At 41.6% G+C, this 13,472-nt stretch overlaps 1 protein-coding gene across 4 annotated transcripts in view; it reads left to right on the top strand.

Annotated features, from left to right (window-relative positions):
- Positions 1 to 13,472, top strand: part of EPHA7 (EPH receptor A7) — a 214,161-nt gene that overhangs the window by 186,825 nt on the left and 13,864 nt on the right. For all 4 annotated transcript variants that reach the window (XM_056566131.1, XM_056566129.1, XM_056566130.1 and 1 more), the window contains exons 11-12: positions 5,806 to 5,991; positions 6,404 to 6,465. In XM_056566131.1, coding sequence (XP_056422106.1) covers positions 5,806 to 5,991; positions 6,404 to 6,465 — 248 coding nt within the window. The remainder of the gene's footprint in view (positions 1 to 5,805; positions 5,992 to 6,403; positions 6,466 to 13,472) is intronic.

Genomic DNA, 13,472 nt, shown 5'->3' with positions numbered 1-13,472 from the left:
ACGAGGGGCAGAGCCGTGACTTAACGATGCTCCGGCCCCTGTACCGCCCATCATTACGTCCAGGGGTCCCCAGCAGTGGGACCGCGGCGATCTGACATCTTATCCCCTATCCTTTGGATAGGGGATAAGATGTCTAGGGGCGGAATACCCCTTTAAGGACTCAGGGTTTTTCAGTTTTTGCACTTTCCTTTTTTCCTCCTTACCTTTTAAAAATCATAACCCTTTCAATGTTCCACCTAAAAATCCATATTATGGCTTATTTTTTGCGTTGCCAATTCTACTTTGCAGTGACATTAGTCATTTTACCCAAAAATGCACGGCGAAATGGAAAAAAAAATCATTGTGCGACAAAATCGAAGAAAAAAACCCATTTTGTAAATTTTGGGGGCTTCCGTTTCTATGCAGTGCATATTTCGGTAAAAATTAGACCTTATCATTATTCTGTAGGTCCATACGGTTAAAATGATACCCTACTTATATAGGTTGGATATTGTCGTACTTCTGGAAAAAATCATAACTACATGCAGGAAAATTTATACGTTTAAAAATGTCATATTCTGACCCCTATAACTTTTTTATTTTTCCAGGTACAGGGCGGTATGAGGGCTCATTTTTTGCGCCGTGATCTGAAGTTTTTATCGGTATGATTTTTGTTTTGATCGGACTTTTTGATCACTTTTTATTCATTTTTTAACGGTATAAAAAGTGACCAAAAATGTGCTTTTTTTTACTTTGGAATTTTTTTGCACATACGCCATTGACCGTGCGGTTTAATTAATGATATATTTTTATAGTTCGGACATTTACGCACGCGGCGATACCACATATGTTTATTTTTATTTTTTTTTACACTGTTTTTTTTTTTTATGGGAAAAGGGGGGTGATTCAAACTTTTATTAGGGAAGGGGTTAAATGACCTTTATTAACACTTTTTAAACTTTTTTTTTGCAGTGTTATAGGGTTAATACCGCACATCGCTGCGATGGGCGATGTGGGGTATTAGCTGCGGGTCCCGGCCGTTGATGAGCGCCGGGACCGACGCGATATCATGCGGGATCGCAGCGCGATCCCGCTTCATATCGCGGGAGTCGGCGCAGGACGTAAATATACGTCATGCGTCGTTAAGGGGTTAATATTTGGTTGCACACCCTTTGGAAAAATAACTGAAACCCGTCACTTCCTATAACCATCAATAAGCTTCTTGCACCTCTCAGCTGGAATGTTGGACCCCTTTTCCATTGTAAACTGCTCCAGGTCTCTCTTATTGGAAGGGCGCCTTTTCCCAACAGCAATTTTAAGATCTCTCCACAGGTGTTCAATGGGATTTAGATCTGGACTCATTGCTGGCCACTTCAGAATTCTCCAGCGCTTTGTTGCCATCCATTTCTGGGTGCTTTTTTACGTATGTTTGGGGTCATTGTCCTGCTGGAAATCCCAAGATCTCGGACGCAAACCCAGCTTTCTGACACTGGGCTGTACAGTGCGACCCAAAATCCGTTGGTAATCCTCAGATTTCATGATGCCTTGCACACATTCATGGAACCCAGTGCCAGAGGAAGAAAAAAACAAAAAAAAAACTATTGAACCTCCACCATATTTCACTGTTCTTTTCTTTGTAGGCCTCATTCCGTTTTGGGTAAAGAGTTGAATAACGTGCTTTACAAAAATGCTCTATCTTGGTCTCATCTGTCCACAAGACATTTTCCCAGAAGGATTTGGGCTTACTCAAGTTCATTTTGGCAAAATGTACTCTTGCTTTTTTATGTCTCTGTGTCAGCAGTGGGGTCCTCCTGGGTCTCCTGCCATAGTGTTTAATTTCATTTAAATGTGGATGGATAGTTTGCGCTGACACTGATGCTCCCTGAGCCTGCAGGACAGCTTAAATATATTTGGAACTTGTTTGGGGCTGCTTATCCATCATCTGGACTATCCTGAATTGACACCTTTCATCAATTTTTCTCTTCTGTCCATGCCCAGGGAGATGAGCTACAGTGCTATGAGTTGCAAACCTCTTCATAATGTTGCGCACTGTGGACAAAGGCAAATCTAGATCTCTGGAGATGGACTTGTAACCTTGAGATTGTTGATATTTTTCCACAATATTGGTTCTCAATTCCTCAGACAGTTCTCTTCTCCTCTTTGTGTTGTCCATGCTTAGTGTGGCGCACACAGACACACAATGCAAAGACTAAGTGAACTTCTCTCCTTTTTATTTACTTTCAGGTGTGATTTTCTATATTGCCCACACCTGTTACTTGCCCCAGGTTAGTTGAAAGGAGCATCACATGCTTGAAACAATCTTATTTATCCACAATATTGAAAGGGTGCCAATAATTTTGGCCAGACCATTTTTGGAGTTTGGTGTGACATTATGTCCAATTTGCTTTTTTTTCCTCCCTTTTTTGGTTTAGTTCCTATACACACAAAGGAAATAAACACGTGGATAGCAAAACATGTGTTAATGCATTCCTTTTCTGTGAGAAATACTTAATTTTCTTGAAAAATTTCAGGGATGCCAACATACACAGCCATGACTGTAAATATAAGGTTTGGTTTATTTGTTAGTATTTGGTCAATTGTTTTTTTTTTTTTTTTTATAGACAAAACCAGGAGTGGAACCGAAACAGAGACAAACTATAATGAAAAGATTTGCACCTTTTCTGTGTTTTAAACCCACTCCTGGTTTTGGCGTATACTGACCACTGACCAAGCACTATATGTGATCATAACCTAAGACTGTAAATTTTTCTGCATGCAGAATAATGATTACCTAGAAACAAGTGAGAAAATGGTATATTACAGGATACAATAAAACAATGTCATGTGTTTACCCAATGTCATGTGTTTACCCATATTTTTATTTTTACATGCACTAATAACTATGAATGAAAAGCAACATTTATATCAGTCCCAAATATCCGTTTGTTGTTGGTTACATTTGGCTCCAAATCACTTGGTAGTCTTTTAGTTGTACAAAGTAGGCTCAATGTACAAATATTACAAGGGATCTAGGCATTAATATTAATGCCCTACATTATCTCCACTTAATCTGTAGTTTTTGACTGACAAACACAGCTGTCGCCTCGGGAAACACAAGTGATAAATGATGAAAGTAAAAATTCTCTCCCCGCACCGCCATCTAACCCACAATTAGACAGGACTAAGTAAGTTATCCCATAAACACGTTGGCTTACTTAAGTACGACAGGTGAAAAGGGCTAAGCTGATTTCCTAATTTTATGTAGAATTGTGCAAGATTACAAAAAAACTAAACAAAAGCAGGTTGTCTTTGGGACAAAGATATTAAATATCAGTTCCTGATCGACTGACAGGATGCAGTGTTAATTCTGGCGGGATAGGAGGCTCTAAATTATACAGCGTGTATGTCATTTTCTGAAATCTCTGATAAGAGACTTTCACAACAAAAAGCCTTCTGAGATTTAGTGACTGCACTGAAATGTCCTTTGTTTATTGTCTGTCAATGCAAACCTGGGGCTTGATACAAACAGCTTCATTGTGATGGCTCCATGAGGTAAACCTCAAACAACACGCACAGATTTCACTAACATTGTTTTACTGATACCTAGAAATCAAATGCATTTTTATTTTATTCCTTACTAAAAATTTATGAGCAGTAAAGGCTTGCCAATAAATCATGTTTTTTTTTGGAATTTGATGGCGCATGTTTATAGCTTAGCTGCCATAAAGAAAAACCATTTGCTTAATACATTTTTATTTACTTTCAATAAGCATAGAATGCCCTTTAGAATGAAATAAGTTAGTAAGACGACAGTATAATAGAGCAATGTGCAAAGATATACAAACACAGTGCTTAATGGAGAAGCTCCACCTTGAAGTCACCTTAAAGGGGTTATCCAGCCATTAAAGGGGTACTACCGAGGAAAACTGTTATTTTTTATTTTTTTTTATCAACAGGTGCCAGAAAGTTAAACAAATTTGTAAATTACTTCTATTAAAAAAAATCTTAATCCTTCCAGTAATTTATAGGGGCTGTATACTACAGAGGAAATGTTTTTATTTTTGGATTTCTCTCATGTCACGACTATGGTGCTCTCTGCTGACCTCTGCTGTCCATTTTAGGAACTGTCCAGAGCAGCATAGGTTTGCTATGGGGATTTCTGTCCTGCTCTGGACCGTTCCTTAAATGGACAGCAGAGGTCAGCAGAGAGCACCGTGGTCATGACATAAGAGGAATCCAAAAAGAAAAACATTTCCTCTGTAGTATACAGCCCCTAAAAGGTACTGGAAGGATTAAGATTTTTTAATAGAAGTAATTTACAAATCTGCTTAACTTTTTGGCACCAGTTGATGTAAAAAAAAAAAAAGTTTTCCACGGGAGTACCCCTTTAAAAACATATCCCCTATTCACAGGACAGGACCTGACTTTCCCCTGATGAACCCTCCGGCCCTCAACTTCTGAAATATACTAATTTCGACAATTATGGCCCACTCAGCCAATCACCCACTGATGCAAAACACTATTGCAGCTGGTGATTGTCTGAGTGGGCCATCACTGCTAAAACAAGTACGTCTCAGAAGGTGGGGGCCAGAGCATTCAGAGTCGAGCCCTGTTCTGGAGATAGGGGATACATTTTTTATCAGCTGAATAACCCCTGAAAAGCAACCTTCTCATGAGATGCTGAGGGTTAGATTGACAACAGCGAGGTGGATCTATGTAAGAGTCCTTTCATTTAGCTCTCCTCCTTCTTCATTTCTGAAATTTCAAAAATTGTGATGATTTAGACACATTTACCGACTATAGGGTAATGAATTAATGTAGTTTGTTTGTACAATATTCTCAGAATTAACCCCAGCAAGTGCAGCAGCAATTTTTATAAAAGGTAACAGTGGGGGAATGCTTTTTTCAACCTCACTTTGCATCCAGCAACAGAAAGCAGGCAGCCTGTGTTCTGTGAGTGCAGGGAATTAGTGACTGGGGCTCCTTAGGACTAACATGGTAAATGTCTAAACGTCCCTTTCTACAGAATTACACCACAAATGTTGATGTTATTGCATATTAACAAAAGAGTCCAGTAGTTTATTTTGACTCAACTCTTTTAAAGTATAGATCCTAGTGGCAGGCATTTGTCTTCAAAGCCAGCCCCGAATGGAGAAATGTTCTGCTTGACATTAGGGGCCCATTATTGTTTCAGATACTGGGCCCACAAGATGATCCTCGGGTGCAGTGGTAGGCCAATCTTAGCCCACAGGGAAACATGTTGTATAAAAAATTCTCTTGGGTTTGAAATATGTTTTTCCTTTAGGATTATTGTGAAACCTTATTCCTATATATTGATATCTGGTTGTGTCTTTACATAATTATGTGAAAGGCTTAAAGGGATACTCCACCCCTAGACATCTTATCCCATATCCAACGGAAGTTTGTGATGTCACAACTCCGTACCCGTGTGACGTCACGCCCCGTCCCCTCAATGCAAGTCTATAGACTTGTATTGAGGGGACGGGGCGTGACATCACATGGGGGCGGAGTCATGACGTCACAAACTTCCGTTCCGGTGGTCGGAACCCAGACCCTCCAGCGCTTCTGGAGCAGAAACTGGTGGGTGCCGCATGCTATATTGCAGGGGTCCCCAGTGGCGGGACCCCCACCATCAGACATCTTATCCCCTATCCTTTGGATAGGGGATAAGATGTCTAGGGGTGGAGTACCCCTTTAAAGATAATTTATGTAGACATTTTACCTTCATAGTGACTGTTCACAAAGTATTAAATAAATATTATATCATAGAGAAATAGAAACTTTCAACATTTATTCATCTTCTAGGAGAGTTTGGAGAGGTCTGTAGTGGTCGTCTGAAGCTTCCAGGAAAAAGAGATGTAGCAGTTGCCATTAAAACTCTTAAAGTTGGCTACACAGAAAAACAAAGGAGGGATTTTCTTTGTGAAGCGAGTATTATGGGCCAGTTTGACCATCCGAATGTTGTTCATTTGGAAGGAGTAGTGACGCGTGGTAAGTAGAACTCACTACTGTGGCTTGGGGTTTTGCAATGCATTAGTAAAAGGATCTCAGCCATGCAGTAAATATTTATTGTGTCTAAATTATTGTGAAGGGAAATTAGTAAAATGGAGATAGGGTTTCTCGTGGATTTATGTTAGACATATAAACAGCATGGTAATTCACTGGAAAGTAAAGTGTCCTTTTCCTGCCATCTCAAGTACAAGCTGACATCTTGATACTTACTATTCATGTGTACAAATTACATTCATGCTATAGACAGATACATAAAACTGCCTATCTTATTACCATTGTGGCCACTTACCAGGTGGAAACTTTCAAATAGAGCAAGATGTTTCTTATCAAAATGGAAGCTGGTTCTGGTTTAAAAAAAGGTCTCACAAACATTGAATGTTTTATGTTTTAGGAAAACCTGTAATGATTGTAATAGAATACATGGAGAATGGAGCTCTAGACTCGTTTTTAAGGGTGAGTGCTCTTCATAAATTATTGTAAAATGAATGTTCAGTGAGTCATAAATATGCATGGGATATGTGTTTACTTTTACTTTCATTTTTAGTCATTTGGATTGGTATGTAATAAGAAACCCTTTCCTTTTTAATATAAACACCATCCTGTATTGGTGTAGTGCTTGTTTTCCTGGTTGGTAATTGAAATAAGACAGCACCCTCCTTATGAATATATCCTCCCCCTACTGATGGTATTCAATATACTGTATTCTTTGCTGAAGTAAATAAATCCATATGCATAATGGGCTTTCAAAAGCAAATTATGTTATGATTTGAAATATTTAAATAACTGAAGAAACAGAATGTTTGTAATTTTACCTAAAAATGGTTGGGCTTGAGATCAGTGTATACGGTGTTGTATACAATATTAACAGAGGTCAATTTGTAAAAAGTATCAGCTCTTTTAAGAAGCAATACATAAACCTAGTAACAACATAATTTATCACCATTGCTGTAAAGTTTTTATTAGTATTCATAATGTTTTAAATAATCACCAGATTTTAGGGCTTGTAGCTCAATGTGTATTCCGATGGCTGACATTTAAAACGGGGCTTTAAATATAGGTGCAAAATGTAAAGATCACCATACAGGTTTTATTTTAATGGCTACTGTAAAAATACAGTTGCATTCAAAGTATATAAACATAAAAAGCACTCTCTGTATTGTATTGCATTGCTTTGCCAGCAATGTTTTTTTGCCCTAAAGAGGACCTGTCTGCTTTTCTGTGTGGCTCAGTAAAGAGGTTCTGTCATTTCTCCTAACTTTCCTCTAGTAAAAATGATATTGCCCATACAATGTTGGAACATTCTTTCTAAGGGTAGTATTACATGGACAGACCTGTGCCTTATGTGAGCACTAGAGTAGACCAGCACTAGCTACATGGCTCAATTATGGCATGAGTTGCTCTGCATGAGGCTACTAGAATTGTTAGATCATTTGTGCAGCCCTTTACATCCATCATTGTTGGCTTAAAGGGGTACTTCGGAGAAAAAAAATTTTAATCATCTGGTGCCAGAAGGTTAAACAGATTTGAAAATTACATCTATATAAAAATCGTAATCCTTCCAGTACTTCTCAGCTGCTGTATGCTCCACATTTCTTTTCTGTCTGGCCACAGTGCTCTCTGCTGACACATCTGTCTGTCTCAGGAACTGTCAAGAGCAGGAGAGGTTTGCTATGGGGATTTGCTCCTGCTCTTGACAGTTCCTGAAACAGACAGAGGTGTCCGCAGAGAGCACTGTGGTCAGACAGAAAAAATGAAAAAACTTCCTGTGGAGCATACAGCAGCTAAGTACTGGAAGGGTTAATATTAACCCCTTTAATATCATCTATTAAAAGGGGGGAATTGCTGATGAACAATGCTTTTTAAACCTGCTTAGAAGATGCCATTAGCTGGCAAATGAGAGTTTACTGGGCCAATTACACAGGACAATATTGATCTATTTGGCCAATAATTGCCCCATGTAATATGGCCTCGATGTGCTGTGTTATTCATGTTATTCTTCCTGGAAATGTTTGAATAAACTGACTACAGGGTGTTGTTAAAACAGACCTGTCAAAAAAGAATGATCCCTTTTTAATGTACTATAAAAGGCTATTTGTAATATGCTGTGGTAAGTTGCTTAAAATTTACTTACATCTAAATAGAACTGCTGGGTGTTGACCACGGGGCCGCCATGCCCCCTCCCATAGACTTGCATAGCAGGGGTGGGGCGTGATGTCACACGGGGGCGGAGTAGTGACGTCACGATACTCCGGCCCATGGTCTGCACCCAGCAGTTTGTGAGCTGGCAACACGACGTGCAGCTCAAAGAGGTGGGTGCTGAACGAAAGATTGCGGGGGTCCCCAGCGGCGGGACCCCCGCAGTCAGACATCTTATCCCCTATCCTTTGGATAGGGGATAAGATGTCTTAGGACTGGAGTACCCCATTAATATTTTTGCTATAGTATGGCAGTGTCGACGCAAAAAATGACAGTGGGTTTTCAGATTGCACCCATTGAGGTTATGGGAGCCCTATTGGCTGAACAAGGTGAATATCTGCTTTATAAGAATACTCTTACATATCCGCTGACAAAACGGCAAACACTGGGTTAGTGTGGCCCTAAAAATCATTGTTACAATGCGGAATTGAAGAGCTTCATGAATGATCACTGTATTGTTTGTTTGGCATTACCCACTCGCTAATTGAGTGATATAAAAGGCTCTTTTAATGCACTAATATGGTTGGTGCTCATATCAGACAGCCATCTGCTCATCTAAAAGGACCCTTATTCGTGTTTAAACTATAAAACTTTGGTATGACATAAAGTATTTACTTTAAGTACCGTATTTATCGGCGTATTACACGCACTTTTTAGGCTAAAATTTTTAGCCTAAAGTCTATGTGCATGTTATACGCCGATACACCCCCAGGAAAGGCAGGGGGAGAGAGGCCGTCGCTGCCCGCTTCTCTCCCCCTGCCTTTCCTGGGGTCTAGAGCCCTGCTGCCGGCCCTTCTCTCCTCCTGGCTATCGGCGCCGCTGCCCGTTCTGTCCCCCTGACTATCGGTGCCGACGCCCCATTGCCGGCGCCCATAGTCAGGGGGAGAGTTGCCTCCCCCCATCCCCGGTGGCATAATTACCTGTTGCCGGGGTCGGGTCCGCGCTGCTGCAGGCCTCTGGTGTGCGTCCCCTGCGTCGTTGCTATGCGCTGCATGGCACGGCGCATGACGTCAGTGTGCCGCGCCGTGTATAGCAACGACGCAGGGGACGCACGCCGGAGGCCTGCAGCAGGGTGCGTGTTATAGGCCGGTGCGTGGTATACCCCGATAAATACGGTAATGTCGACAAAATTAATGACTAGGACTTTGTTGCTTATACTCTCGAATGTGATCAGTTTTTACACTTCTCTATACCACATAATATTTCTTTATGTGGTTAACAGTAGGGGTGTGAATCGCCAAGAATTTGGCGATTCGATTCGAATCGCGATACCAGTGTGGCGATTCGATATATCCCGATATATCGCGATACCGTCTAGGTGACGATACATCACGATATATCCCGATATATCGCCCACCTGGGAGCATTCATAGATCCCAATAGACGCCGCTGTCAGCTTTGACAGCGGCGATCTAGTACTCCGGTGCTCACTTTTCTCATGTTATCCCGTCCGGGCTGCAAAATAAAATAAAACGCACTTTATCTTACCTGCCAACGAGCCCCCGGAGCTCCGGTACACTGCGGTACAGGTGTTCGGTCCCCGGGCTGTATTCTTCTTACTTCCTGTTAGTCCGGCACGTCACATGGAGCTTCAGCCTATCACCAGCGGAGGCGGGACATCGCTGCGGCTGGTGATAGGCTGAAGCTCCATGTGACGTGCCGGACTAACGGGAAGTAAGAAGAATACAGCCCGGGGACCGAACACCTGTACCGGAGCTCCGGGGGCTCGTTGGCAGGTAAGATAAAGTGCGTTTTATTTTGCAGCCTGGATAGGATAAAATGAGAAAAGTGCGCACCGGATACTGCTTTAATAGCCAGCCGCGGCGATTGCCGCATGCTGGCTATTAGCGGCGGCCCCCGGCTACTGAAATCAGCCGGGGGTCGCATAGTACGGAGTGGGCACGAGTCGGAGCCCGCTCCATAGCCGTGTCAGATCCGGCCTGCCCGGCTCCACAAATGTGGAACTTTTATCTCCTGATGCCCGGGACATGACATGCTGTTCCGGGCGTCCGCAGATAAAAATTCCACATCCCTAAAAGAATCGATTCAAAAATATTTTGAATCGATTCTGTATCGGCAAATGAAAAAATCGCGATTATCGCGAGAATCGATTTTTTCTTACATCCCTAGTTAACAGTCAGCGTATTTTATGTTAATCAAACCCTTGTAGGACATCATTCTTATTGACGCTATAAAAAAAGTTGAGTAGCAGAAGTGAATTCTACTTGCTGTTTGTGTTGAACAGGAGCATATGTAAGGCTAACATGGGACTGAGAAAGGATCCACTGGAACCTCAGTCTGCAACCGTAACTGTAGTAAAGCATTTTGATGACCATTAAGCTTTAGAAAAGTAAAGTGTTGGAGCTCTAACCCATTCCTGATTCTTCATTAAAGGGCTACTCCTCCTCTAGACATCTTATCCCCTATCCAAAGGATAAGGGATAAGATGTCTGATCGCAGGAGGTCAGTCACGCCCCCTTCCATAGACCTGAATGGAGGGGGTGCGGTGTGACATCACGAACATGGAATCCCCAAGCTTTCGTGTTGAGAATGCCGTGGTGCCGGCAAGGAGATCCTGTGAGGCCCCAGTGGTCAGACCCCTCGCGATCAAACATCTTATCCCCTATACTTTGAATAGGGGATAAGATGTCTAGGGCAGGAGTGGCCCTTTAATGAAGAATAAGAAATGGATTAAACAGGGATGTGGAAATCCTATCGCCCGACGCTTCGGGCAAGCAGGGCCAGACCTGAAAGCCCGCAACAAGTAGGGCCAGACCTGAAAGCCCATTCTGTACCAAGCGACCCCCAGTTGATTTCAGAAGCTAGGGACCGACGCTAATAGTTGGCATGCAGCGATCGTTGTGGCCGGATATTAACCCTTTAGATTGCTGCCGTCAAAGCTGACAGCGGCATTTAAAGGGACATATAAATGCCCCTTGGTGGGCTAGTGGGGTGTATCACACCCCGCAGCGTGATCGTGGGAGACCGATCCACTGTAGAGGTAGCCAGAGGGCTAAACTCTCCTTTCCTGGTGTCCATGGCTCTATCATTATCCTGGCTGGATAAGGCCTTATCAATGGAGCGCAGAGCACAAAGATGGAGTTTAAAAGAACTGCATTGATCTGTATGAGGAATGATTCCTCCTAAAAGTCCCCTAAGTGTCAAAAAAAAGTTTAATAAAAGTTTAAAAGACACACACTAACCTCTTCCATATTAAAAGTTCAATAAAAAAAATGTAAACATAATAAAAATAAACATATTTGGCGATATAACGCGGGGTCACATATCAGGTCGGTCCCGGCATGTATCTGATGCCGGGGCTAATAGCACACGGCAGCGATTGCAGTGCTGCACGCTATTAACCCTTTAGACACGGCATTCAAAGTTGAACGCCGCATCTAAAACGAAAGTGAAAGCTGCCCGGCTGCCCTCGGCGATTGATTGCTCCAAGCCTGAGTTGCAGGCTTGAGCAATCGACCGCCGATAACGCTGATCATTGCAAAGCTATGGCTTTGCAGTGAACAGTGCTGGCAATCAGTGTGTGCAGTGTTATAGGTCCCTATGGGAGCTATAACACTGCAAAAAAATAGTGTAAAAAAAGTTAATAAATGTGATTTAACCCTTTCCTTAATAAAAGTTCAAATCACCCCCCCCCCTTTTCCCATAAAAAAAAAAACACCATGTAAATGAAAATAAATATAAACATATGTGGTATTGCCACGTGCGTAAATGTCCAAACTATAAAAATATATATAATTAATTAAACCGCACGGTCAATGGCGTACGCGCAAAAAAATTCCAAAGTCCAAAATAACGTATTTTTGGTCGATTTTTATATCATGAAAAAATGAATAAAAAGTTATCAAAAAGTCAGATCAATACAAAAATGGTACCTCTAAAAACTTCAGATCACGGCGCAAAAAATGAGCCCTCATACCGGCCCATATGCGGAAAATTAAAAAAGTTATAGGGGTCAGAATATGACAATTTTAAACATATACATTTTTCTGCATGTAGTTATGATTTTTTTACAGAAGTACAGTAAAATCAAACCTATATAAGTAGTGTATCATTTTAATCCTATGGACCTACAGAATAAATATAAGGTGTCATTTTTACCGAAAAATTTACTGCGTAGAAACGGAAGCCCCCAAAAGTTACAAAATTGCATTTTTTTTCTTCAATTTCGTCGCACAATGATTTTTTTTCCGTTTTGCCGTAGATTTTTGGGTCAAATGACTGATGTCACTGCAAAGTAGAATTGGTGGCGCAAACAATAAGCCATCAATGGATTTTTAGGTGCAAAATTGAAAGGGTTATGATTTTTAAAAGGTGAGGAGGAAAAAACAAAAGTGCAAAAACGGAAAAACCTGTGGTCCTTAAGGGGTTAAAAAAATTCTAAAAAGTTCCGAATTTTTTTAAATTAGTGTGACTGAAACTATACAAATTTGGTATTGCTTTAATCAGGCTGACCTAAAGTATAAAAATAACATGTTAGCTTGATCACAAAGGTATATGGCGTTAAAAAGAGAACCACCAAATTAGCAACATTATCTTTTTTTTTTTTTTTCTATTTTACCTCACCAATATATATTTTTTGTTTAGGCGCTTATGTTATAGAAAAATAAAAGATGTCATTACAAAGTACAATAGGACCCTCAAAAAACAAGCCCTCATATGGGTCTGTAGATGGAAAATAAGAGTTATGGCTTATGTGGGGCAAGGAGGAAAAAACAAGAGTGCAAAAATTAAATTTAACCAGGACAAGTGGATTGTCATGATGGACAAATAGATTGTGCTCCCGTTTCAGTCCCTTGGGCAAGTGTTTTTATTTTTTTTAAATTCCCACACCCCTGGTTAAAACTGCAAAGCATTGCTTCTTTAAAGGGGTACTACCATGCTGACAACTTATCCCCTATCTAAAGGATGGGGGATAAGTTGCCTGATCACGCGGGGTCCCGCCACTGGGGACCCCCGCGATCTTGCACGCAGCACCCCGCTGAGTGAACATCGCTCCGGGTCTGATGACTGCCGATCACGGGGCTGGAGTATCGTGACGTCATGGCTCCGCCCCCATGTGATGTCACTCTCCGCCCCCTCAATGTAAGTCTATGGCAGGGGGCAAGACAGCTGCCATAGATGTTCGCTCCGGGGCATGATGAGAGCGGGGTGCTGCGTGCGAGATCGCGGAGGTCCCCAGCGGCGGGACCCCACGCGATCAGGCAACTTATCCCCTATGCTTTAGATAGGGAATAAGTTGTCAG

The sequence above is a fragment of the Hyla sarda genome, chromosome 3 (assembly GCF_029499605.1).
Source record: "Hyla sarda isolate aHylSar1 chromosome 3, aHylSar1.hap1, whole genome shotgun sequence".
Lineage (NCBI taxonomy): Eukaryota > Metazoa > Chordata > Amphibia > Anura > Hylidae > Hyla > Hyla sarda.
Note: the sequence above shows the minus strand (reverse complement) of the source record. Positions and strands in the feature narration are given on the sequence as shown.